General features: G+C 38.4%; 3 protein-coding genes across 3 annotated transcripts; 1 reads left to right on the plus strand and 2 right to left on the minus strand.

Annotated features, from left to right (window-relative positions):
- Nucleotides 1-4,411: 4,411 nt before the first annotated feature.
- Nucleotides 4,412-5,655, minus strand: batf3 (basic leucine zipper transcription factor, ATF-like 3). The gene is made up of 3 exons (XM_027022836.2): nucleotides 5,468-5,655; nucleotides 5,109-5,213; nucleotides 4,412-4,573 (listed from the first exon to the last, which is right to left on the minus strand). The coding sequence occupies exons 1-3, from the start codon at nucleotides 5,513-5,515 to the stop codon at nucleotides 4,427-4,429; spliced, it is 300 nt and encodes a 99-aa protein (XP_026878637.2). The 5' UTR covers nucleotides 5,516-5,655; the 3' UTR covers nucleotides 4,412-4,426.
- Nucleotides 5,656-7,168: 1,513 nt separating this feature from the next.
- Nucleotides 7,169-9,557, minus strand: nsl1 (NSL1 component of MIS12 kinetochore complex). The gene is made up of 6 exons (XM_027022837.2): nucleotides 9,358-9,557; nucleotides 9,137-9,215; nucleotides 8,762-8,892; nucleotides 8,470-8,524; nucleotides 8,253-8,320; nucleotides 7,169-7,780 (listed from the first exon to the last, which is right to left on the minus strand). Exons 1-6 carry the CDS (start codon nucleotides 9,544-9,546, stop codon nucleotides 7,535-7,537), a joined length of 768 nt encoding a protein of 255 aa, XP_026878638.2. The 5' UTR covers nucleotides 9,547-9,557; the 3' UTR covers nucleotides 7,169-7,534.
- Nucleotides 9,558-10,886: 1,329 nt separating this feature from the next.
- flvcr1 (FLVCR heme transporter 1) lies at nucleotides 10,887-27,898 on the plus strand. The gene is made up of 14 exons (XM_027022839.2): nucleotides 10,887-10,935; nucleotides 13,334-13,389; nucleotides 14,017-14,097; nucleotides 15,333-15,624; nucleotides 15,823-16,513; nucleotides 16,949-17,093; nucleotides 19,955-20,095; nucleotides 20,216-20,280; nucleotides 23,326-23,429; nucleotides 23,646-23,756; nucleotides 24,627-24,732; nucleotides 24,982-25,093; nucleotides 25,197-25,258; nucleotides 25,834-27,898. The coding sequence occupies exons 5-14, from the start codon at nucleotides 15,851-15,853 to the stop codon at nucleotides 25,915-25,917; spliced, it is 1,593 nt and encodes a 530-aa protein (XP_026878640.2). The 5' UTR covers nucleotides 10,887-10,935; nucleotides 13,334-13,389; nucleotides 14,017-14,097; nucleotides 15,333-15,624; nucleotides 15,823-15,850; the 3' UTR covers nucleotides 25,918-27,898.
- Nucleotides 27,899-27,957: the final 59 nt, after the last annotated feature.

The following is a 27,957-nucleotide window of genomic DNA, read 5'->3' on the forward strand; positions in this document are numbered from 1 at the left end:
CTTTGTCTTCAGAAAAGAAGACACTGTAGTCCCGTAAGCCTTCTGGGTACGTTACATCAGTACACAGTAAAGACTTACGGAAATACTTGTGCAATATGGTGGCTTTCTTACATGTCTGTCCTTGCAAAAATCCCTTGTAATAATGAAAAGCCAGCTTCTAATAATTCTGCCCTCATCCACTGGCCATAAAACACACCTGTATATTATTGTGCTTATTTATGCTGTTGTTTCCTTTGAAGTTCTTTTATTTATTTATCTATATCGTTTATGGTAGGAAAACACATTTATGATGCAATCAAGGCAGTGGTGCCACATTTTGCTCCATAACAGCTGATGTATTGTAAGGAAAATGTTGTAAGTGTAACAAATGCGAGAATCAGAAACAATGGCACTGATGTGTGTGTGTGTGTGTGTGTGTGTGTGTGTGTGTGTGTGTGTGTGTGTGTATGTGTACCCAACCCAAATTCTGGAGGAGCTTCTGAGAGATAACCACAGTCTCATAGACTTTCTATATCACTGCTGTCAACTATGTACCTGATGCTTGGAATGGTCTCGTGGAATGTGAAGCATTTTGTAAATGTATTTGGGGTATTCCTTTAACTCAGCTGTTGTCAGAGCTCCACAATCCAATAACTGAAACAACAGGTCTAAGGTAGTTGAAACAAAACTGTAGCAAGAATGTATGTTGTGTGAATGATTGATGGGGGGAAATGTTGTTATTCATTAGTCTAAGAGGAAATGCATTAAAAGCCTTCAACAGCAGCTGGTCAAGAACACTAACTAAAATACCTTCCCTTGAGACTGTATTCATTCTGAACCCAAAAAGGTTAGGTTCACAAATTCAGCTGGGAAGGATCTTCAGATGCTGAGCCCTTGCTGAGGTCTTCAGCAGATATTACCATGCTTTGCAGTTGTTACTCAATATGACCACTGCCCTAGTTTCAAATAAAATGTATCACTGGAAACTTTGGCTCTGGTGTAATGTTTTGTAATGAAATTTAGGGGTGGCAATTCTGTGTGTTGTAATATGAGATGACACATAAAGTGTTAACATAATAAAAAAGAAAAGCTATTATTGTTGTTGTTGATAATGTGGATGTTGATATTGCTGTTGTAGTTGTTGTTAACAGTAGTAGTGTAAAGGTCCACATAAAGCTCCACTGGTAGCTATATCTGGTCAGGACATCTCTTTCTGGGAGTGCCCAGCAGCTTCTGACACTCCAGGCTGCACTGCTAGAATGTGAAACGCTGTTCAGACAACATCTTTCCCAGTATGGTGAAATCTTTTAGTTCTAAACATGAGCTTGGGGAAGTGTACACGTCCACATTCTTTATTTACTTCCTATAAATGTCCACACAGGTCCCAAATGCTTCCAGAAATGTTAGTGCAAAGAGCAGATACTACCAAGAACTACCCAACAGGAAGGATATGATTACAACCCAGCTTACGTTAACATGAACAGCTCTAAGAACCTGGGGACAGTTTACATTCCCTTCCTTTTCAACTAAACAATTGTATTTGCATACTGTAGTGATGTGATTTACATCATGGCATGACAGGTAGAGTTAAGGAAATAATCAGGTGTTGTTTTCAGTACTTGTTCTTCTTCCTTATGTGTTGTGTTTAGAGCCAGACTGAAGACACATTGTGGTCTAAAGGCCAGTATCAGAGTTACTAGTAGATTTTACATTTTATGTCAATGTTCGTAGTATATAGTATAGTGTGTAGTCATTGTTAGTTTATGTTTTAAATTGGTGAAAATCAAAACATATTTCATCACATATTTTTGCTCCTAAAATTTTATGCAATCTTTTTGGATAAGAGCATACATATCACAACGAATGCTTCTATTAGTAATAGCAGTTGCAAATCACAAATGTGAGTTCAAAATTATGAGCAGGAGACGTTTGACTGGTACACATGGTACTATCACCTTATTGTATGTAATGTAAATGTTAATGTCAGCAATTTTTCAATGTATTTATTTATATATATTTTTTGCTTTGAGTTTGGGTATTAGGTAAGCAATGTATGCTCCGAACTGTAAACGTATCCTGCCTGCACTGTTTTCTACAATGTAACGTTACTGTAACACTTGCCGTTCATAATTAATTGCTGAAAATGTCCACTAGAGGGCAGAGCAGCATAGCAGGCGTCAAAGCCTGATACGGGAGTTCCTGTAGGATTTGTATTCCAGTCATTTTTGGTGTTTTTCACGCGCAGTACAGTGTGCTAAACTGTCACATTTTAACCGGATGTTAATATGAGACTCTTAAAACTTACACAATATTCTGGACATGTTACACGTCGATTTTCTAAGTATAAGAATTCAAGTAAGTGTTCAGTATGCAGGAAAGTGTCCAGTTCAGTTCTGATGCTTTTCAAATGAGAAGCAAAAACTGGAAGAGAAACAAAGAACTGATTCCTCTGCACATTTGTAAACATCTATGTAAGGTTGAAGAAGTGATACACTGTGGACAGGAAACGTCCACAGGAAACATAGTATCAGATGAAGACATACAGCCACACTTCTATGTCAGTTCACTTTTGCCGCTAATTATGTAAACTGTGCTACTTTTAAGATTTTTAAAAATTATTTTTATTTAAACTTGAAATGTTTATTCAAAACACATGTACAGTGTATTACAATAAATATCAATAAATTCAAGATGTAACCAAGACAAGCCACCTGGCTTGGTTACCCAATTCAACTTTAACAGACATCCATCATGTGGAAATATTTAACTACATTTTACATATCCTGCACAAAACGGCAAACACACAGGTACATGTACACACTGCACAACTAAGTGATTCATTTAAGATGTCTGCATGATTCCTTTCAAGAAGAAAAGGTAATATATAAAATCAACACTGCTTTACAGAAACACAAAGCATTGAATTCCTGAAGGCGTATTTATGACAAACATTCAGACTAAAGCAGAACTGTGTCCATTTGGTGGCATTCATCAGGATCATCTGCCTTTCTGAGCGGTGCACCAGACAGACCGCTTCACATTAATTGGTTTATTACAAGCAAAAATTACAAAGGATTCATTTCACTTGACTGATATGTGACATAATGTATTTCCAAAAGTGGCAAACTGAAAGTGAAATATTGCTTGTCATTTTTGCCAAAAATGACTTCACTTTCACACTCTGAAATATAATCCTGGAATAAGTTGTTAATGTAAATATAGTGAAAACTGTACATATAAGAATCATTTTCATGTACCACTAAATCAAGCATGCAAAACTATATATATATAGAGAGAGTAGCACTTTGCTTACACAGCTGATGAAGGACCTCTGTCCTAAACATTCTGTTTCTCTGGAAACTGTGCACTTTATTACAATTTTGAATTGATCTCCTAGACTCCAAGGAGGTAATAATGTCTAAAATCGTATCTAGATAAGCAGTCAAGGAAGGAGGATGTCAGTGGTCTTTGCTGCTGGGAGCTCGGTGAAGTTCAGACAGGACACAGAAGCTCGTGGTTCAGACAGGACACAGAGGCTCGTGGTTCAGGACAGGACACAGAGGCTCATGGTTCAGACAGGACACAGAAGCTCGTGGTTCAGGACAGGACACAGAGGCTCGTGGTTCAGACAGGACACAGAGGCTCGTGGTTCAGGACAGGACACAGAGGCTCGTGGTTCAGACAGGACACAGAGGCTCGTGGTTCAGACAGGACACATAGGCTCGTGGTTCAGGACAGGACACAGAGGCTCGTGGTTCAGACAGGACACAGAGGCTCGTGGTTCAGACAGGACACAGAAGCTCGTGGTTCAGGACAGGACACAGAGGCTCGTGGTTCAGACAGGACACAGAGGCTCGTGGTTCAGGACAGGACACAGAGGCTCGTGGTTCAGACAGGACACAGAGGCTCGTGGTTCAGACAGGACACATAGGCTCGTGGTTCAGGACAGGACACAGAGGCTCGTGGTTCAGACAGGACACAGAGGCTCGTGGTTCAGGACAGGACACAGAGGCTCGTGGTTCAGGACAGGACACAGAGGCTCGTGGTTCAGGACAGGACACAGAGGCTCGTGGTTCAGGACAGGACACAGAGGCTCGTGGTTCAGACAGGACACAGAGGCTTGTGGTTCAGGACAGGACACAGAGGCTCGTGGTTCAGACAGGACACATAGGCTCGTGGTTCAGGACAGGACACAGAGGCTCGTGGTTCAGGACAGGACACAGAGGCTCGTGGTTCAGGACAGGACACAGAGGCTCGTGGTTCAGGACAGGACACAGAGGCTCGTGGTTCAGACAGGACACAGAGGCTCGTGGTTCAGGACAGGACACAGAGGCTCGTGGTTCAGACAGGACACAGAGGCTCGTGGTTCAGGACAGGACACAGAGGCTCGTGGTTCAGACAGGACACAGAGGCTCGTGGTTCAGGACAGGACACAGAGGCTCGTGGTTCAGACAGGACACAGAGGCTCGTGGTTCAGGACAGGACACAGAGGCTCGTGGGACTGGAGTGCCTCTGCCAGGCGTTTTTGTTCTTCAAGCAGCACCTGAACCTCCTTCTTCAGTAAACTGTTCTGCTGCTCCAAGCACTCATAGGCCTGATTAAGAACATTTCCATTCAGAGTCATTAAAATAATCACCAGAAGCATGTAATACATATAAACAAATTATTATATAAACAATTATTCACAAAAAGTACAGTATATAGAAATATCTGACAAATATACCTGCAGATCATTTTAACTAATCAGAATTCTGTGATTTTTATTTCCATTACTACTTGGAGACAAAAAACTTTAGGTGTTGATACTATCTGACTACATATTCAGCCAAAAAAATATATATTTTTGCTAGTAATAAAAACACAAACAATAGACCTTCTTGGATTTAGTTATTGAATTCTTCCAACAACTTCTCATCACTATATAAAATAAATAAAAATCATAGTATTCATTAATTCAGTACACAAAAATTAATGTATCCAGAACACACAGCATCTAGATGTGCATATGTGCATGCTGTGTGTGAACACACAAGGTCTAGATGAGTGTATGTACACACTGTGTGTGAACACACGGTGTGTGTGAACACACAAGGTCTAGATGTGTGTATGTGCATGGTGTGTGAACACACCTCATGTAGCTCATCGGCTCTCTGGGTCTGCCGCTTACGGCTCCTCTGTGCAGCCACTCGGTTCTTCTCTCTCCTCTTCATCCTCTTCTCATCATCATCAGAGCTCTGCAGCACATCATTACAAACACAACATAGTCTAAGACTACGTATGCTGTGGAAAGTGTGTGTGTGTGTTCTACATTGTTCTGAAATGTCTGTATACTACAGAAGCTGGACTGTCTGTCTTCAGTCCTTTGTGATTTAAAGAGCCCAAAACGTGCGTGTTAATAAATGTGACCTTTAACGATTAATATGTTACATTATTTACACACAACCCAACCATGTTGAATTTAACTACGAGTCAGTAAAGCGTACCGTACCTCACTTCTTCGGCTTAAACGCACCACTGCTGTACCGCTGTGAGACATGACAGCTGTCAAACAACACGTGCTGACTGAGCCTCAGCAGTTTGATTAAGAATAACTGAAATGATTAAGCTACTTTTTGTTTATCACGAAAAGAACATACATCTTTTGCCCAACAAAGTTCACAAGTGTGCTAGCTACATTCTCCGGATTTACCCTTATTCTAATACCCATAGCTTACTTTAAGTCACGTGGTGCGAGTTTTCTTAGCTGTAGTACTTCGAGCGTCCACTAGCTGGCACTAGAGATGCACACGCAGAAACGCGTTTCTGATGCAAGTATTTTAAACGTTGCAGGAGTTCGCCGAGCATTAAGCAGTTGTGGCTTCCTGTTGGACATGGTATCCTTCGATTAATCCAGCAAACATGAAATTCACTTGTCAGTTAACTCTAAAAAAACGGAATAAAACAAAAATAAAAATAAAACAGTAAATAATAAATAAGTAAATAAAGAGAAAGTCATTTTTATAAAATTAAATAGCACTCAGCATAAGGAATTCGAGTTGTCTTGAAAGAAGAAATAAGCAAAGAAATGAATAAAAATGTAATAAATAAGAGAAACAAGACATAGTCTAAGTAGTTACATTTGTGAATGACATTTACTGAACAATAAAACAACCCAGACACAAAGTAATACAAATATATATAAAATGTGCATAAGTTGTGATACAATTGGTAAAAAAAAAATACTGCAAAGATTTAATAATTGCAGGATTGTTTTAAAATTCCTTCTTAATTGTCTTATACCAAGATCAGAAGTAACAAACACCTTAACAGACCACAGAAAATCAATAGTGATAAAAGCAAAAGTAGATGAAAGTTATTTGTCATGATGAAAATCTACTAAAAATATCAAGGATGGTTTCCAGGGTTTCATTCCAGTCCAGCAGGAGTCACACCTGATATAACACTGACTACAGATGTAGAAGCAGGTGTGTTTCATCTGGTTGGAACAAAACCCTGCTGATCCTCCAGGTCATGGGTGCACCATACTTGAAGAAAGATAATACCAGTATGACCTCAGAGGGATTCAAAGAGAAAACACAATGGCCAAGTTACAATTTAAAAAAAGGCTTTAGAATTGTAGGAAAAAGCCCTTATGGACAGATGTGCAAGATTCACATGCTGAAGTACTAAAGCATGAAGGGGAAAAAAAAGTTGTTTATGAGCCAAGACAACAAACTGCATAATGAGCCGGCTGAAATAGTTCAGATGCCTCAAAGTTCACTAGACAATAAATGGGAAACAACTTGTAAATTATCTGTTTCTTCCAGTCAAACAGTGCCAAATTTTTGTCAAGTGAATCACTCATCTGCCTCCACTAAGCATGCATTTCATCCACAGAAGACTGAAGTTGAACAGAGCAAAAATATCTCTTTCATACAGCCATTACAGTTGTTATTTCCATAAGAGGGATGCCTCTACAACTACAACCCTCAAAGACCTGAAGGTTTTTATTGTGGACAAATGACCAGAGATGTTCACCACCATGTGAACATTAGAACACTAGGCAGGCTTCCTACCAGTGAAGGTATGTTAAAAACCCAAACATTAAAAGCTTGTGTTGAAAATATATTTTAATGATTAATGAACTCAATTTTATCATTTTTATTCTTCATGCTCATCATGGAGTTAGGGGGGGGGGAAAAAAAAAAAAAAAAAAAAAAAAAAAAAAAGTATTTCCAGTCCTCCATACAGCAAAACACTTCCGTTGCCCAAGAACTTATATTTATTACCTATAATACCACCCAGACATTCACATATAATTAAGATTTGACATACAATGACATTTTCAGGTCCCAAAAGTAGATTAGTCTTTAAATCTAAAAACCGTCAACATGTAGTCTGTTTTTACATGCTTTAAAAATTATATAGCCAATCAAGTGATTGCATACTAAATTATACAGCCCATATAAAATATGAATATAGTATGTCAAACTGAATTAGCACTGACTTTCCTGTTTAAAAACAATTATCCCCACACAGCTATTACACAGCAATAAAACACAGAACGATGCTCGACTTAGTCATGTTCAGCAGATGTGGCCGGCGCCTTGGGTGTAGGGACATAGTCCATGCTGTATTCCGTCTCAGATACGGCTCTTTTAATAGTGTGTCTGTGGGCCGTCTGTCCTTGGCACAGTGATGGGCAGGCCTGGCTGCTGGTTGTGCCCACCACCTCTCTGTAGGCCTCCAGCGTGTGAGCTGAGAACTGTGTGTTCAGCACCTGCTGCAAGCCTTCCGCTGTTTGCTGCAGAGCCTTCAGAGACTGCATGCAAGAAAGCAATCATTTTTAAAACATTTAAAATAGAAACGATAAGAAGTAATTTTATTATCTATGAAACAAAAGGCATTACTTAAGTTGGACCTTTCTAACTGACCAGTTACTTAACTATCTTGTGTTAATATTTCTAAGGGAAGTTTAGCTTCTGTGCTAGTTTATATGAAATAAACACGCTGGAGGACAGGCAACTCGATCAGAATATACTACACAGTCTGGCCTGGGGTCAAAGACATCTGACCAGCACTTGAGAAGGAAGACATATATAGTTATGACTGACAATTAAAAAGAGAGAGAGATGTATGATGATTGACAAGTAAAATATGAAGACGCACATTCTGCCTTGCCTTTCATGTGCTTAAATATCAGTGCACCATCAGGTTGGCTGTTATACAAATGCATGGAGCAAGAAAGGTATCCAGTTGACAGAATACAATCACTAAACAACAATGACCCAAACCTTCATAACTGTAGATGCTTGCTTGAACAGCTTGGGGGCAGTCACAGACACATTGTTCATGATGGCATCTGCAAAGAAACAGATTCTCAGTATGAAACCACTACAGTAGAAATATGACTGTTTTTATCAAAACTATAAAAAATGTTCACTTTCAACATTTTCAGCTACAGAAATGAACCAATAACTTCATAAGCAAAGTGTGCTTCTTAATATTCACCTTGAACAGCATCTCTCTTTACTTCTTGTGGTTTCATTCCATTTTGAAACAAATCCTAAAACAAATACAAGTTATATTATTAGTTTTGATTATATTTATATCAATATATCCATTTCCCAAACCATTTAAGGATATGCAGCTAGAATCATCCCAAGTTCATCTGAAAGCTTAAGGCCATCTAGTGGCAGAGCAGACCAAGTACACCAACACCACTTTCATGAGAGCATATAAAAACACGTTTTGTTAGGTTTGTCTTCCTTTTCATTTGGTTTATGTCAAGTAGATAACTTACCATGAGTTTTCTCTCGGCTTTCAAACATCGCACGACATATGGAAGTATTTTCTTTGGATAAATGCTGCGTTTCCAAGTGGTCTGTATTATCTTCTCATCCAGCAGGTCATCCAACGCGCTCAACTCGCAATCTAGAGAATCAGATTACCTCGTAAATGCGGAACACCTGCTGAAGTTACTAAGCGCGATGATCTCAATTTTGATCTCCCGCTGTCACAGTAAATAATTCTGTGCGTTAGTTAGTAAGCTAGCTACAGGTTAGGAAATGCTCTGGGCTTGTTGTAACCCTGTGGTTAGCGATCGGGGTCTAAACTACTAAGCTTTTTGACAACCAATTAGCGCTAGGGTTAGGGTTTAGCTAGCGCGAGCTGTTACCTTCGCCATCCTCCTCTGGTGCCTCTTCCCATGAAAAACCATCAACGACAATGTTTTCTTGCACTGCAAGCTGAAAATTCTGAAAACGTAACAAAACCCGGTTAAAGAAGAAGACATATAACGTCTAAGAAAATGATGACAAAATAATCCATTACGCTTCTGCAAAGACAGGGGTTGCGTTACTCTGCCCTACAGCGTCTCATCAGCTAACACCCACTCACCGTCAGCACTTCTCCCAACAGCTTGTTCTTGTCCTCATCGCGCAGCTGAGACTGACCATCAAGCAGATTTTTAAACAAGTGTTTATATTTTGCAAGTTGATAAACAACGACTCTCTTTGACTTTACATTTACTTTGAAACCTTCGTCTTTATTCGCTTGTAATGCTGTGATTCTGTCAAAGTCCTCCATTTTTACCGCCAAATTTTCAAAATAATGAAAACTAGTCAACCGGAAGTAAAAGTAATGTGCTCCATCAAAATAAAGTCTGACGTTACACTTCCGTATACCACGTTCCGCGCTGCCTTTCCAATCTACGACTGAATTTGTCTTGATAATGATTTAATTTGTCGTTTGACTAAATGGATGGGAATCTTGTTGACTGCCACATATCAGCAGATGATTTCGCCAAGGTACTGAGGAGTATTCAGTTCGTGACTATGAAATTTAAAGTGAGCTTTTTAAAGAGCAAAAATCGATAATCATTTGTATCAGCTGTGGTCTCCTGAATTAGGATAATGGTAGACACATAACCGTAACATTACCACTGCCCTTCCGTACTACTTAGCTATAATTTACATTTAAAATACCATAAATTTGATATATATATATATATATATATATATATATATAGAGAGAGAGAGAGAGAGAGAGAGAGAGAGAGAGAGAGAGAGAGAGAGGTCTTGTATTAGTTCTTTCTAATGTTAATGGAGCACAACTACTTTAACATACATACTCTTAGTGTATTCTTACAGATCACAGGTCTAGGGGTGATGTATCAAAGGTTTGGTGACTGATTCCAACTTTGCAGCCAAAGTTCTAGTACAAGCTAGACATTTGTACTATTGCATGTTGTTGCCTAGTTTGCTTTAATATAATATTTGTATAATTGGACTTTCGTAGACAATCTTATATGTGACCAAAGGGTTCAGTCTAAGAACTTAATTTCTTAATTCCATTTTGTTTGTAGGATCTAAATGATGTTATTGAAAGAACCAAACAGGTAAGTTCTTTATAATGGCTAGTACAGCAGAATTAAGATAACAGACACTCACAAACATTGGCAGTCTTCACTGATCATCAACTCTTGCCATCCTAAGGCCAAAATTAAGGCTCTTATTGCAGTTACTGAAAGCCAGTGAGTTTGGAAGAGTCATTCAGTTGTCAAAGATGTAAGTATTTACAGTAATTACTAAATGCTATTGCAAATTTGTATTCAGTACAAGCTGTAAATTACCAGTTGGATTTCCTTGTTAAGAATTACATAATACATCACAGGGGTTGAGCTCTCAAGTTTTACTGACAGTGAAAACACATTTTTATTTTTATAACTTTTTCTTTTGGATACTTTCATGTTAGCTTCCCAGGTCTTGTGTTTCCATGTTTTGGAGTTCACCCACTTCAAGGTTTTGAAAAAGCTCCCCACAGTGTGAGGATTCAGGTAAAGAAAAACACTGTTCTCCTGCATGTGGTGGTGTACATAGTGTACCTCTGATACAGCTTTGCTTGTTTTCATAGGACTTGGAGACAGCCCTTCCTTTATTCCAGATGTATAGAGATGACATTGCTGCTGTGGGTGAGGTAGTGTACTGTTTCTTTGAAATAATCTTAAACATGATCAGTTTCCTTGTAAAATATAGTTCAAGCCATTTTCAAATATTTGTGTAATATTTGAGAATACATCTGTAACAGTTTAGTATAGTTGTACATGTTTTTTATAGATTTATGGGTAGGTGGTGTTGTTAATGAGCACATTGACAGTTTGAGAGAACAAAGATATGCTATTTATATGTGTATTTGAGGTAGGGATTTAGCATTTAAATAACCTGAATAATCATTCCAGACCGTAGCAATGTCAAAGTTATACAAATGTGTAACATATTAATGCTGTATCCTTCTAACAGGCTTAAAAAGCAGTAGCAATAAATATCAGCTAAAACCTGAGGGGAATCTCAACAAAAAAGGGCAAATTGGCCTTGTACGCATCCTTGGCAACTGTTAGGTCACATAAAATGTGCAACATTGTATGTAATTCCTATTCATAAAGTTAGATGTGCAAATGGTCAAATACACCATCAGTCTACATTTATGATTGAGGAAACGTGTTACCGTGGCATTATTTGCTGTTAATATCACAAATGTACACAATTGCCATATAAATAAATGCTGGCTTGCAATTGGGATTTTGTTTTCCAACATGGAAGGGGTGAATTCAGGCCAGAGTTCCAAGATTTATAAGTGTTCCCACTTTCACCTTTATTGTGAAGAGTGCCCGAGTGCTGCAGGGCACAGAGCAGGACACACACACTCCCTCGACTTTTGACAAACATTTATTAACATATAAAGGGGAGCATTCCGTGACCTTTATGGTGATGACCAGTAGCCACTGAAACTGAACAGAGCTCTATCCTTTCACTCTCTCACACTGAAATATCTTATCACAAAAGAAGATACCACGTTTTGTTCAAAGCCATTACACATACAACAGGTGGAATGAGACCTCATCAAATCAAACTGAAAAAACATGCAGATTATTAAAAATACTACAGCCTACAAGTATCTAAGATCCAAACTCTGAACTTTTGTCTTTCTTTAAGTTTTACTGAGACCTGTTTTAATTACTCATATAATTTAAAGGTTTGTTTGATTATATAGAAGAACAATTACTGTAGGGGGAGTTAACTGAGGGGAAAGACAGGGTCAGTTCTTGTAGGGTGCTGGTGTGTATAGATGAAAAATCATCTGAATTTGCAAGCATACATAATGAACAATGCTGTAAAAATGTGGCTGATTAATTGAAAATTTAAGGTGCTTTCTGAAAATGATTGCAAAGTTGCAATAAAACTCAAGTAAAATTATAAAATCTGTTTCTGCATGTCAAAACGATGTTATAAAGTTATTGTTGTAATATGGCCATATAAATAAAGATTAAGTTTGTGTAAATCTGTACTGTAATCCCATTGTTAAATACACAGTATGAGGAAACATGCACAGTTATAACAGACAATGATTAACAGAGTGGAGATGATCTGTAATCTCCAGCAGAGCAGTAAAATGGGTGATATGAAAATGCTTATTTTACCCTGATCTCATCTTTATTGGGGTGGTGGTAATACATTTTTCTTATATAACACATTTCTCAAACCCAAAGTATCTTTACCAAAAAACCCCAATAAAATGTCAAGTACAAAGATGGATAAAAACACTATTGTTTGTAATAATACTATTGGTAATAGTAACTACATACATGAGATTTATAAAGTTCAAAAAACATAAAAGATTAGAAAAAACTGTTTAAATGTCTGGCTGCAGATTGGATTTAACTTTACTCCGTGGTGTGTGTCCACTATTCAGGAATGTGAGGAGCAGTTACTGGTCTTTGTAAAGCAATTAGAACTATCAAGCGAGCTGGACCTACCTGTGTGAGGGCACTGGGTTTCCATCTTTATTTAAGTTTCAGTTTCAAAAAACAAACTGAGGACTTGAAACCAGAGTAGTGTAAGTGACATTTGGGCAGGGGGGGGGGGGGGGGGGGGGCAGTTTTATACATCAAATTAAAGTTTTTGAGGTTAACAGTGAACTTGTGTTCAGAACCTGAGATTAACAGTGAGCCTGTGGTCAGAGTCAGATTAACAGTGAGCCTGTGGTCAGAGTCAGATTAACAGTGAGCCTGTGGTCAGAGACTGAGATTAACAGGGTTAAGAGTGGTTTATGAACTGTGCCTGCAAACACAGAGCTACAGTCTATAATAAAAAATTCTATAATTAATAAATTCTAATAATAACTTAATAAAATAAGAAGTGAGTATAGGAACAAGGTTTATTTACAGGGTTGAACAAGGTATCCGGTGAATGTAGGTATATGTGTTCAAGTTAAACGTGATTGCTTCATTGTTCACTGTGTGTTCTTTGAACACAGACTCATTAAACTATATCACTATGTTGTCACATAATAAAGTGATCCTGTCTTATCGAAACAGGAATGTGTATTCTCGCTCTGCTGCCAAGGTCACCATAACCACGATGAAAGGGCAAGGTACGTATGAGCAGCCAAAGCCTGTGGCGTGTTCATTTGGACAAAACTGGAATTCAGCGTTCGGTCTTCTCATTCACCTCACATTTTTCATAAACATGAATTAGACACGCATTGTTATATACTTTGCTGGGAGACCATCCGTGGCTGAGGATGGCCTTCAGGCTGAATATTATTTCTCATTTCTTCCAGCAGTTGGCACAAGCCATCAGGTTAGAAGTGGATTTTGGCTTTGTACATAAATGTATAAAAAACATGTACAATGTCACGATTCACCCTTCTGATGTACAGTGCTGTTTCCCAGGCAGATAGTTGACCAAAGTCTGTGTCAAAGCAAATTAAATCATGCCGACATCACTCTGTAGATTTTTGATAACTCTGTGAGAGATCTGAGTACCTGAAGTGTTCTACAGATGATAAATAAAATGATATATGTGTATGTGCATAAACCAATTTTCAGATGACCTGCTGAAGACCAAAACCCTAACCCTAATCCTAACCTTAAACCCTAACACTAATCCTAACAATAACCTTGCTGAAGCCTCTTAGTCACACATCTGTCCCTACTGAATCTGTTGACTTAATGGTGAGTCATGAGTTAGTAAGCACAGCACACTGGTTTTATTGCAGAGAGCTAAACTCATCAAACAGATTCCATTGGAATGGATCTGCCTGGAGACAGACTCACCTGCCCTGGGGCCTGTAAAACATGTAAGTCATTATTAATGTATTTAAAGTCAATGCATTGCCAACGAGTCCTGCATTTTCTGGTTTGTGTCTACTCTTCATGTCGCTAAGTGAGGAATGAGCCCCAAAACCTCATCCTCTTGTGTGAATACATTGCAAAGGTCAAGGGAATATCTGCAGAGATTGTTGCTGAAGTCACCACAAAAATTTATTTGTGTTTGTTCCCAAAATTAAAGATTAAGTAAATCATGTGTTCAGGTTGTGTTGTTTTGTTTTCCACTACTGCCAATCATGTGCTTCCCAGGACACAAAACCGAGAATAAGGAATTGGAAAAAAAAAAAGATATGAAATGAGTCCAAGTATTCCTCCACATTCTCCATTTGTTATATGATACGTTTTGTATTTATTGATACTATCATACTTTCTGGAGGGATTGAGCTCAAGTACAGATGTTCACACAAGATGGGATTTATCTGTAAGAAAATAAGACATAAACCAAAGGGTTAATGTTGATAAGATGCTTAAACATTTTATTAAATATTTGGTTGATCCTACTGTCTGGCTCTACACCCTAATCCCTAACCCTAACCCCTAACCCTGACCACGTCTCCCTCCGCATGTTCAGATCATGCAGTTTCTTTTCCTCGGACATGATTTCCTGTTACAGCAGATCACTAATATTAGCCATGGGATGCTCTTAGTGACTCAGCTGGTTATTCTGTTTCCTTGACAGCAGTGAATTGAGATTTGGCGTCCTTAGCAACGGTATAACAAAATCTGAAACTGGTTATTATATAATTTAACTTAGAGGAATTGTTGTTTCATGAAGGAAGGAAAGGAACCAACAACAAAAGCGTTTTTTTTTTTTTAATCTATAATATTAAAACATTTTATCAACAGTTGTGGGCAAAGATACCTTACTGCAAATAGTCCACGTAGATAAAATACTACTTGCTGTGCTGGTTAAACTAAGATTATGGATTAGTGTCAGATAAATCTAATGGCTTTATATGCTGCTGACTTCAGGACCCTTCAACTTTTTTTTTAAAGATTTTTTTTAATTTTTTTTTTAATTAGTGTGCCATAGGCCAATATTCTGAACATGGGTAGACAAGACAATATTGTGTATTTTCTTCACATGACCTATTTATCAACGTAATTGACAAGTAATTGATCTAAAACAGTTGTGAGAGGTTTTTTTTCCCTTTAATGTAGGCTAACTGACAATAATCCACAGAGGCAATCCTGTTTTGTTCAGACTCCATCTCTGCTGGTGATGAACACTCCCCACACCACCTCACTGTTCAGACTCCATCTCTGCTGGTGATGAACACTCCCCACACCACCTCACTGTTCAGACTCCATCTCTGCTGGTGATGAGCACTCCCCACACCACCTCACTGTTCAGACTACATCTCTGATGTCAGATGAGCACTCCCTTCACTTCCTCATTGGCTTCGGCCTCATCACACCAGTCAGACCACGCCAAAGCTCTATGAACATGAAGTCGCGTGTAGGCGTGGTGAAATGTAGAGAAGACGTGTTTTCAGGTCTGTTAAATTCCTCTTTTTGTCAATTTATCATTAGAAACAATGTAACTTAATTCGTTATTATCGTAATTTTTCAGCTACGTTGTTAATGCTTAGGGATACATAAGCCAAGTACTACAGCTAGGTCTGGTTGCTCGCGTTTAAGGCGGTAAAGACTGATCTTAAAACATGTTGCTCTCTGTCCATTTCTGATCATAGATGTTAAAAACGAAAACGTGACTACATCATGGTAGCGGGCGAGCTGCTCCAGGAACATGTCCTGCACGGTAGTGCACCTGACCCGAGCAGTGCCGCTAGCGAGACACCGGCATCAGACGGAAAGGCAGAACAGTATGGAGACCTCACGGATGGAGCAGTTCATTTGACTGTGCAGGATCCAAACGCGCTGGAACAGCAGCTTTTTCCCAGCGAGGGTGAGGCAATGCTTCCCGGTGAACAGAAACCTCTGGAAACGAAATTATACCGGAGGAGATTTGCTGTATTAACGATTTTCAGCCTCTATTCTCTCGTCAACGCGTTTCAGTGGATTCAGTACAGCATCATAACGAACATCTTCAAAGACTATTACAACGTCTCAAACGTAAAGATCAACTGGCTCTCCGTGGTTTACATGGTAGCATATGTACCTTTGATCTTCCCTGCAACGTGGTTGCTGGACAAAAAAGGACTCCGGCTGACAACATTGCTGGGCGCGGGTTTGAACTGCATCGGCGCCTGGGTGAAATGCGCCAGTATAGGATCAGACCTGTTCTGGGTTACTATGGTGGCGCAGACGATATGCTCCGTAGCCCAGGTGTTCATCCTGGGTCTGCCCTCCAGAATTGCATCAGTTTGGTTTGGGCCCAGAGAAGTTTCAACAGCCTGTGCCACTGCTGTTTTAGGCAATCAGGTGTGTCCAGCTCATTCAACTGATATATGTATAGTCATAAACTGATAATCAGGTGTGTCCAGCTCATATATATATATATATATATATATAGATAGAGAGAGAGAGAGAGAGAGAGAGAGATAGAGAGAGAGAGTCAGGTGTGTCCAGCTCATATGTCTGATATATGTATAGTCAGGTGTGTCCTGCATATACGCCTGATATATGTATAGTCATAGACTGATAATCATTTGTGTCCAGCTCATACGTCTGATATGTGTATAGTTAGATTTGTCCAGTTCATACGTCTCATATACATATACTCATACACTGATAAAGATTAATAGTTCATGACAGTTCATTCACATTTATACATGAAACATGACCTCTAAACAGCTGTCTGTCTCTCTCTCTCTCTCTCTCTCTCTCTCTCTCTCTCTCTCTCTCTCTCTCTCACAGCTGGGTGTTGCTGTGGGTTTTCTTCTCCCACCTGTGCTGGTTCCAAACACACCTGAAGATAAAGTACTCATGGGACACAACATAGGCATCATGTTTTATGGAACAGCCGCTGTCTCCACTCTGCTCTTCATTTTAACAGTCATTGGTAGGTGCCTTCTCAGTGTGGTTCACATAGCAGCCCTGATCTGGTGAGGTAGTGGTGTAAAGACCAGTAAAGAGATTATAAAATGAGAGATTATAAAGTGAGAAGAACATTCAGTGGTATGCGGTTCCTTGTTTGGTAAACTGCATGTGGGCACATACGGTGCAGAGTTGGAATGCCATGACAAAATGTGACTGGTGTTGGTATCCCAGATGCGAGTGACGTATATAGACTGTGTTTGGCCCATAATCGTCTAGCCTGTTGACAGCACTGCCATATCTGTGCCAGAAGTGGACCTGATCTGTTTTGTCTTACATGTAGTGTGCCAGCACAAAGTGTGTTCCAGCAGCACCATATCTTTGCCAGAAGGTTAAGGTTAGGGTTAGGGTTCACATCTCCACACTGCAAGGGATTGGTAGGGTTAGGGTCCACATCTCCACACTATATGGGATTGGTAGGGTTTTGGGTAGGGTCCACATCTCCACACTGCATGGGATTGGTAGGGTCAGGGTTAGGGGTCACATCTCCACACTGCATGGGATTAGTAGGGTCAGGGTTAGGGTTCACATCTCCACACTGCATGGGATTGGGAGGGTCAGGGTTAAGGTTCACATCTCCACACTGTATGGGATTGGTAGGTGTGTTTAAGCAATGCCTTGTGACAGCCAACATGTCAAACTACTCTCTCAGAGTGGTTAAAATAGCAGCACCCATGATCTGGTACATTACCATGTGAAAATGATATACATACCAGCTTCTACTGTGTTTATATAAAGAATTGAACACATTGCATTAGTAGTGTTTGCAGGTCCGCCATGTTTAGTTTGGACATTTTCTTGCTCTGAGAATCCTCATTCAGCTCACTAATGCGGTGATGAGTTTGACCAGGTCTGTTAGGAGACACTACGGGCAGCAGCATGAGCGCACAGAGTGGATCTGACCTGCTCAAAACTAACTAGTTACCTTGAGGGAAAGGTCTCTCTCTCTCATGCTCACACACTCAATCACTTACTCACCCATTTATTCACTCACTAACTCATATTCTCTCCCTTTCCCTCAAATTGAAATTAAAAATGAATTTTAATTACCAACTGTTGCCAAAGCAATTACAATATTTCTTATTATTAATAGTAGTAAAACTGTTGAAAAAAGGAAAATAAATAAAATACATATAATCAACAATTTATATATGCATATACTGTAGACGAATATAAATATAAACATGCTTTTATATAGATCTATCTGATTATACATGTCTGTACATATACACATACATACAAATCAATATATTTACTGGTTAATATAATATATATTTATATAATAATTAATAATATATTAATATATGGGACTGGTTTATGATACTATTTGTTTTCTTGAAGCGTATGGTAGTTATAGACATATGCTCCTACATTAACATATCCAAGTATCTATCCTGTACATATTCAACATATCTACCTTAATTGCTTACCATTTTCTCTTCAAAATATGTATAATGTAAATTAGTGTAATTAGTGTAAATTAGTGTAGTGGGTTGGTGGTGCTTTTGATGGGTCTGAGTGGATGATTGTGGGTGTAGGAGTTGGGGTGTACTTGGGATAAGGTAAGTGGGGGTATCGTTTTAAAGATCTTTGTAGCATGCGTCGAGAGAGGGGAGAGTCACCCAGCTCTGGTCAGGACATTTAAAGGTATCTTTACAAAATGGGTTTACAAATCTTTTGGGATTTGTGTCCCATGAAGATTTTTTATTTCTAAATTATTGCACCCCATACCTGCCATATAGAAGTGTGGGTTTAATTACATAATTGAATATTTTCATTTGGACTGAATACATTAATTGATTGTTTAACAGTATAATTCTTGCTTTTTATACAAGTGCATTGATAGTCCTGCTGATATGCTGAAGGTAAAGGGTTCTTCTCTCCTTCTCAGTGACTTTAGTGGTATCACTGTAAGTACATTTTGCCACATCATTGGAAGTTCAGTATCAAAAAATCTATATACTTATATATATATATATATATATATATATATATATATATATATATAAACTTTAACATTAATAAACTTTAACACATTCAAAAGCTGATTAGTAATTACAATAATAAAAGTAACATCAGCAAAAATAATAATAATTATATTATAATATTTAGTTATTATTATTATAATAATAACTAAAGCACAACCATCACCGCCACTACTACTACTACTACCACTAATAATAATAATAATAATAATAATAATAATGATAAACAGCAGTATTCATGGCAGCTGACAAGCCATTAAAATGTTACCAATATATTGTAACTATTTAATTTGTAAACATATTTAGCAAAGACGTGTGTATGTGTGGGTGTATGGGTGTGTGTGTAGGGGTGGTGAGCTTGTCTAGGAGTTTGAATGCATGTGTATAGGTTGTTAGGTGTGTGTAGAGGTTGGTTGGTTGGTTGGTTGGTGTGTGTGTGTGTGTGTGTGTGTGTGTGTGTGTGTGTGTGTGTGTGTGTGTGTGTGTGTGTGTGTGTGTGTGTGTGTGTGTGTGTGTGTGTGTGTGTGTGTGCGTGTGTAAGGGGTGTTGTTTATATTCAGGGGTTGGTGTGTGCATGTGAGTACAGGGGTAGTGTGCATGTGTGTGGGTTGGTATATGTGTAGGAGATGGTGTGCATACGAATAGTTTTGTATGTGTGTGTGTGTATGTTTAAGGGGTGGTTTCGAGAAGCAGGAATGGGGAGTTGTCACTGAGTCTTAGACCATGACATGCTGCTACATGTTGCTCGCTCGCGCTCTCTCTCTCTCTCTCTCTCTCTCTCTCTCTCTCTCTCTCTCTCTCTCTCTCTCTCTCTCTCTCTCTCTCTCTCTCTCTCTCTCAGTTATTCAGGACAGACCCCAGCTGCCCCCCAGTCAAGCTCAGGCTGTTCTCCTCACAGGTCCAGCAGAAGACTACTCGTACTCCCAGTCCATCGTCAGATTGTTCAAGAACAAACCTTTTATCCTGCTTCTGCTAAGTTATGGTGAGAGCATGTGTGTCTGGCTAATCTTTATTTAGGTTTATACTGCTTGTTGATATGAAACACATACTTTTCAGTCATACTGAACTACAATGTTATGGTGATGGGTCTGGTCTTTTTCAGGTATCATGACAGGATCTTTCTACTCAGTGTCCACACTTCTCAATCAAATGATTATTGCCCATAATGTAAGAAAATGTTTCTTGATCTCACTAACTCATCATATAAACATTCATGATGTGCCATTTTTCTTGCATGCCTGCATGCTATTTTGCCCTAAATCGGGACTAGACATTGGCAACATATTTAACCACAATCAAAGACAAAAAAGTAAGGAACACGTTGACCATGTCCAGACTCATGTTAAGCATAAGAGTTCAAACTGGCCACTGTACCTGCTGCCCAGAGTGAACAGGCTCCCACTGACACTGGGAGTGGTGGAGACAGAGTTGTCTCGCAGTGTCCCAGATATGAACCGATTAGAAACACACTGTATAAGAACATTCCCAGCATCTGCCCTTAGTTCCTAGACTGCAGTAATAAAGAAAAGAATGAGCTGATCAGGCAAGCAGTAGAATTCACAGGATCTTTTTACAGCCTAAGAGACAACCAGTAATTCAACCCCCTTCAGTACAGTTAATGGAGTGTTTTTGTTTTGTTTAATTAATTTTTTCTACCTTTCCCCCCTGTCTCGGTTATAATATTTTGCTTTAGCAATAATGTAACTTAACATTCATACCGATAAAGCATTGTTGAATTGGACTGAATTGAGAGAGAGAGAGAGAGAGAGAGAGAGAGAGAAAGAGAGAAAAGAATTACCAAAATGTATTAATGATATTCAGTTCACAACAAACAAGCAAAATACAATTACTCAAAGAAACAGAGATCTCATAAATACAGGAAAAGGAACCCACACCTGAGCAAAGTGTTTAAAAAAGAACAGCAAGTCACAGCTCTCAAAAACCCAAAGAAAACAATTTAGCTCAAGAGATCACCAAAAACCTCTACAGAGCACATAATTTTATTGTGATCCCAAGTGTTTTCGAACAAACTTCAGATTCTGAAGTTAGTCTTTTAGTACATATTAAAAACAAAGACCGATCCATGTCCAAATCCTGGTAAAGAAAAGTCCAATAAAAATATAAAAATTTGATCAGTGAATTAAAGATGATAAATATTGACAGAACAGAACAGATGAAACAGATTAACTGAATTAAATCAACAAAAGTCCATGGACTTCAAACCAGGTAAAGGAAGAAGTTTTGTTAAGTCCCTCACAGACCCAATACCACTCACTCTAATTCCTAAAGGGCCCATATCCCCCAATTTCCCTTTTTAATACAGTGGTGTTTGAAGGTTTGTGAACCCTTTAAAATTATATTTCTGCATAAATTTGACCTAAAACTTCAGCAGCTTGTCACACAAGTAGTAAAAGTAGATATAAAGAACAAAATCAAACAAATACAACAAATGTATTAGACTCTGTCATTTAGGTATTGAGGAAAATGATCCAATATTACATATCTGTGAGTGACAAAAGTACTGTATGTGAACCTTTAGAGTTAGCAGATAATTTGAGATGAAATTTGAGTCAGGTGTTGTCAATCAGTGGGACAGTCAGGTGTGAATGGGCACCCTGTTTTATTTAAAGAACAGGGACCTAGCAGAGTCTGATCTTCACAACACATGTTTGCGGAAGTTTATCATGGAACAAAAAACAAACCAAAACAAAAGAGAAAAAAAAAAGATTTCTGAGGACCTCAGCAGAAGTGTTGTTGCTGCTCATCAGATTGGAAATCAAAGCCATCTCTAAAGAGTTTGGACTCCACCAATACAAAGTCAGATGACTTGTGCACAAATGGAGGAAATTCAAGCCCATTACCCTAACCAGGAGTGGTTGACCAACCAAGATCACACCAAGAACAAGTGTATAACAGTTCAAAAAGGAACCCAGGGAAACTTCTAAGCAGCTAAAGGCCTTTCTCACATTGGTGTGCATGGCAGGGTTCGTAAGGAGAAAGTTGCTGCTCTCCAACAAGAACACTGCTGCCCGTCTACTAAACATCACTTGGACAAGCCAGAAGGCCACTGGAACAATTTTTTGTGTATGGATGAGACCAAATTGATTTTTGGTTTAATTGAAAAACATTATATTTGGAGAAAGGAAAATACTGCATTTGGTTGCAGTTATTGCTGAACAAAGGGTCACATACTTTTGCCATTTACAGGTATATAATATAGGATCATTTTCCTCAATAATAATATTTTTGTCTTAGTTATTTGATTTGGTTCACTTTACTACTTTTAGGATCACTTCAGTGGTTAAGGTACTTGACTAGTGTCATGAAAATCTCCAGTCCTATAATAATGTTTACATTTATCTGACACTTATCCAAAGCAACTTAGAATTATGACTGAATACAACTTGAGGGTTAAGGGTCTTCCTCAGGCACCCAACAGTGGCAACTTGGCAGTCGTGGGGCTTGGACCAGCAACCTTCCGATTACTAGTCAAGTACCTTAACCACTGAGCTGCCATTGTTGAACCAAACACCCATGGGTAGAACAACATCTCGGGTACACACACACACACGGCATCTGTATGGGAGAAACAGCATCCTTCTTCTCCTCTGCGCTCTTACACTACTCTCGGCACCCACAAGCTAGCAAAAACAACTCTGAAAAAGGGGTTGTTTTGCTCCCTGGTGGATCATCTGCCCATCAACAGAGTGTTCTTTTCAGAAGCCAGATTAGCAGAATCGCCGGAATTGATGCTAGGTATGGTGGTTGTGGTATTCTAGAAAGGCACAGAGTTTGAAAAGAAGGACGGACAACTCCACATTCTTGTGACACCCAACACAAATGCAATGTAATTTTCCATTACACTGGTTTCCAGTTATCAAGTAGTATTCAGTCATAATCATAAATCAATTTGGATAAAGGCATCAGCTAAATGTAAATGTGACAATGTGATGATGCTTTAGGTAAAATTTATGCAGAAATCTAAAAAATTCTAAAGAGTTCACAATCTTTCAAGCACATATTTTTCCTCAGTGTCCAATTATAATGTTTCTTTGGGTTTATATTCCAAAATCAGTCATAATTCATTTTTACATGACCATTTTCCAAGCCCCCTTTATGCCTTAGAATTAAATCGTCTGTTACTGCACCTTTAAGATAAGTAAATGAGCTCTGTTCTAACTGGCTGCCTTGTATTGGTCTTCCTTCAACAAGCACTCAGAGCTGAATGCAGGCCGCATTGGCCTCACCCTAGTGGTGGCTGGAATGGTTGGCTCCATCCTGTGTGGACTGTGGCTGGATCATACCAAAGCCTACAAGTAGGTGTTCACCTTGGAATCTGAAATGGATTATGTACACACCACCACTTTTTTTTTTTTTTTTTGCAAAATCTATTTTAATCTATTTGTTATAATGATTATAATGGTTAATGGTTATAATTCGTATAATGGTTAATAGTAGTATGTGTGTAATATTGCAGATTTTAAAGGCTTCCTGTTCTGATGTGATTATAAATGTGTTCTTTACACATTTAGAATGACTACACTGGTGGTGTACATCATTTCCTTTATTGGGATGCTGGTGTTTACCTTTACACTGGACCTGGGGGATCTGCTGGTGGTGTTCTTCACTGCTGGGGCACTAGGGTATGTATGAAGCACGTGTCCACAGGTGCACATGTCTACCATACTCATCCCTTTCTTTGTTGATTTTACACGATATAAAACTCTGGTTAGATCAGATTATCAAAGGACACCTCGTTGCACATTACAGCTGAGCTCTGTGGTTCAGTTTCCAGCAGCACCATGTGGTGGTGTGGTCCAGGGGTTTCGAAAGATACAACTAACCATGTTCTCATTGAACTGAGATGACAGAATAATTCTCATGAACATTGACTGACTGTGTTCATGCACACTTATATACCATACAATAAGAAGCTTTTAATTGTCTCAACAGCAAATAATTGGAAACTTTTGAACACCCAGCCATGTTAGTTTGAATTTTAAATCAAAACATTAAAAGCTGTCATGATTTATGGTGGTGTTGTGGGCTGAATTCAGTGAAACACTGACAAAAGAAGGTGCCTACCCGAGAAGAGCTCGCGATGTTGTGCTTTCTGGTATGAAGAGAGTGGGTGGGGCCCTGTGTGATGCTCTAATGGATTGGCAAAGGATATTTGACATCTTATTCTGTGTGTAATTACTATTCCATGTTTGCACGCCCCCTCCCCTCAACTGTTCACTGCAGTGATGAGTACACAGTGGACCAGGTCTCGCGGTGGACTAGGTTTTAGGGTGGACCACGTCTTAGGAGAGCGTTTTATTAACTCTTGTTAATTTTCATTCACATACACTTGTATAACATACATACATACACATACACATACATAACATATTCCCATATGCTTATTCCTCTTATTTGTACCATATGATTTTAGTGTGTATTATGTACCTTCATGGTCGTTTCTGCTTCATTGTTCTGCTGTTTGAGGTGAAATTCTTGTTCTTATCTGAAAGGTTCTTTATGACTGGATACCTGCCCATCGGCTTTGAGTTTGGCGTTGAAATCACCTACCCCGAGTCTGAGGGCACTTCATCTGGCCTTTTGAATGCATTTGCCCAGGTGAAATGACCTTATCTGAATAACCAGTCTACTAGTACAAGAGACTTAACTCAGTTATCAAACTAATCCCCAGTGTTGACTTAATTTACATATACAGCCAGATCCAAAATACCCTTGTGTATATCTGGCTGCCATCTTTTAAATTTATTTGACTAAAGTGCGTGTGTGAACAAACAGGTCCTACGTCTTCACCCTATCTTTGTAAAGGCATGATGTGGTGTTGACCTCTGGAATAACTTATCTGTCTAGGTGTTTGGAGTCATTTTCACTCTCATTCAAGGCAAGCTGACTTCAGACTACAACCCACAGGCTGGAAACCTGTTCCTTTGTGCCTGGATATTCCTTGGTATCATTCTCACAGGTCTCATGTTTCTCATGATCTTCTGCCATATCATTAGATGATTGTCAACAACTGTGTCTGTGTTACATTCATATTGATGGTAAATCTTTTTCTTTTTTTTCAGCAATGATCAAATCAGAGCTGAAAAGACATGGTGTCAATATGGGCAACAGCATGGGCCAAGAAGTAAGAATAGTCTCTGCTCTCTTACACCTTTTACCTTAGAGGGTTTTTGTATACATACACAGTACTGTAATAGGATGTGACAGAACCAACTCCAAAAACATACATATACATATACATATATACTTATACATATTATATACACACACACATATATACATATATATATATATATACACATATATATATATATATACACATATATATATATATATATATATATACACATATATATATATATATACACATATATATATATACACACACACACATATATATGTATTGAGCTCTTTGACATATACATACATATATATGTATGTATATATATATATATATATATATATGTATGTGTGTGTGTGTGTAGATATATATATATATATATATATATATATATATATATATATATATATATATAATGTGTGTGTGTGTAGATATATATATTTATATATGTGTGTGTAGATATATATATATATGTGTGTGTGTAGATATATATATATATATATATATATATATATATGTCAAAGAGCTCAATGGAAAATCTCAATTACAAGCAACCCTTCCCATTCTACCCTGCTAAGGTCCCTACTGTGTGCCCTGTAGAGAAGGTGGTGAACGGAGTAACACTCACGTCCTCAGGGCTTTCGCGGGAGACCTCACTGTAAGCTCACTGCAAATTTTTGGTTGTAAACCCAATGAAATGGCAGTAACTTCTAATCACTCCCAAAGGAGCAAATGAACATTCCACCACCACCTAACCCTAACCTTCACCCTAACCCTAACTCTAACCTCAGCAGAGGTTACATGATGTTGTTTTTTGTTTGTTTGTGTGTCTTTTTTTTTTTTGTATTTTAATTTTATCAATTTGCTGAAAACAATACTGATTACCATTAGCACATAATGTTGTTTACGGAAGACCATGAAGTTTACAGAAGACCATCGCAGAAAGGTTCAGAAGACTCCTGTAAATCTTTCTGAACTTAAGCAATGTTGTAGGAGCATGTTAATCTTAGACACAATGCACAATAATCCTCATATTGATCATTGAAGCTGTGTTCTGTAACATTTACCGTTTTAGTGACCCACTGCCTAACAGTACCTGACAACACAAGAAGTCTGTTGCGATAAACAACATTAAACAAGGCTTAGAACTAGTGTTGGCCAGTCTAAGTGGGAGTGACTGTGGGAGAGATGCAATTCTTGTTCACAGAGAAAAGTGATTTCCTTGAGTCTTACTACACATAGTAGGACTTCCATATCCAACACAGGAATCATAGGGTCCGGGTTATATATAGGATTTTACAATTATCTGTAATAAAGATGATCAGGTTAGGATTAAATCTATTATGAAGGTAATGTTTAACCTTGAAGCTGCATAGGGGAGACAACTGCTACTTTTACACTAGACAGATAAATCTCATGTGCGCTAATGATTACTTTATAGCAATGCAAGCAAAGGTTGGTACTGTAGCGGGTATGTTTATTATGTGTTGAATGTTTGGTGACAGCAGTGTTGGGTTTCGTTAGGTTAAGTTAATCTTCACTCCTTGTCATTATTTCATTTGTATATATATTGTGTATATATATCATAGATTTTGTGCATGATGATAATAAATAGGTAGGTAGGTACATGCCCCTGATTAGGTGTTAATCCTAATCCTAACCATAACCCTAACAAGCACAAAGTCTTTTAAAAGGCTCGTAGCAGGACCAAGGTGACATGTAGAACATGAAAGCACACAACAGTTCCTAACCCTAACTCTAACCCTAACCCTAACCCTAGCTACTGTACATTTCACCCAGGTGTCTTTACACCAAAGAACATGGTTTGCTACCTGTCAAAAACCTTGGAAAGCTTTCATAGACTATGGTCACTATGAGGATTAATCATTGAGTTAAAGATGATTACTGTATTTCTGATGTCAACGGAGAAGGCATCTGAAGGTTTAGCACTTCTAAACAATCATAGCCTTGTGATGGACATTTAAAGCTGTGTTATGAAATGTGGGAGGTAATCTGAGCACGGTAAGTAAGAGTGGACCATGCTGTGACATGTGGGAAGTAATCTGAGCACGCTCAGTAACACTGGACTGGTTACCAGCACTGTGACCCCAGGATTTACAGTACAAACCAGCACAAATTGCTTTTTATTGATGACTAACGGTTTAGATTTACTGACATGCATTGCGTAACTGAATTAATGTTGAATTGATAAACTTTTATAGTGCTATATTTGCTATTATTTTTTCAGCTAAATTTTATATCAAACAACTGTATATTTATGTTAATTTAATGGCTTTTTATTTATTGGTTTGCGATCTAATATTGTTTTTGACTGACCTCAGTACAGTGGTCATAATCATCAAACTGCAACTATGTTATTCACTAAACACAAAGTTTGCTGTTGTGTTAACATACTCCAAATTAAAACTGATATTTAAGCAAATGAATGCTATTGTCCCCATCCCCATCAAGGAGCATCGAAAACTGTGTCATGATTTCATGTTCAGTATAACTGACGCATAACAGAACAGTTTCATGATTTCCTCTCCAACATTTGTGGCTAAATGTGTTTTATTCCAGTTGTCATTCTACAGTGTAAGTGTCATTTTGTTCCACATGTCATCAATAAAAGATAACGCCTAATTCTACGTCATATTATGTGATCATTACATAGACGAGGCACCTATCTTGTATTCCACTAA

Source organism: Electrophorus electricus, chromosome 3, assembly GCF_013358815.1.
Source record: "Electrophorus electricus isolate fEleEle1 chromosome 3, fEleEle1.pri, whole genome shotgun sequence".
Taxonomy (NCBI): domain Eukaryota; kingdom Metazoa; phylum Chordata; class Actinopteri; order Gymnotiformes; family Gymnotidae; genus Electrophorus; species Electrophorus electricus.

Excerpts from the sequence above, each read along its gene's own strand:
- nsl1 (XM_027022837.2), bottom strand. The coding sequence starts at position 9,546 with ATGGAGGACTTTGACAGAATCACAGCATTACAAGCGAATAAAGACGAA. Across the intron at positions 9,216-9,357 it reads TGTTGGGAGAAGTGCTGACG|AATTTTCAGCTTGCAGTGCA; the intron begins GTGAGTGGGTGT and ends TTACGTTTTCAG. Across the intron at positions 8,893-9,136 it reads ACCAGAGGAGGATGGCGAAG|ATTGCGAGTTGAGCGCGTTG; the intron begins GTAACAGCTCGC and ends CTGATTCTCTAG.
- flvcr1 (XM_027022839.2), top strand. The coding sequence starts at position 15,851 with ATGGTAGCGGGCGAGCTGCTCCAGGAACATGTCCTGCACGGTAGTGCA. Across the intron at positions 25,094-25,196 it reads CCTTGGTATCATTCTCACAG|CAATGATCAAATCAGAGCTG; the intron begins GTCTCATGTTTC and ends CTTTTTTTTCAG. Across the intron at positions 25,259-25,833 it reads GCAACAGCATGGGCCAAGAA|GTCCCTACTGTGTGCCCTGT; the intron begins GTAAGAATAGTC and ends TACCCTGCTAAG.
- batf3 (XM_027022836.2), bottom strand. The coding sequence starts at position 5,515 with ATGTCTCACAGCGGTACAGCAGTGGTGCGTTTAAGCCGAAGAAGTGAG. Across the intron at positions 5,214-5,467 it reads GTTTAAGCCGAAGAAGTGAG|AGCTCTGATGATGATGAGAA; the intron begins GTACGGTACGCT and ends GATGTGCTGCAG. Across the intron at positions 4,574-5,108 it reads GAGCCGATGAGCTACATGAG|GCCTATGAGTGCTTGGAGCA; the intron begins GTGTGTTCACAC and ends GTTCTTAATCAG.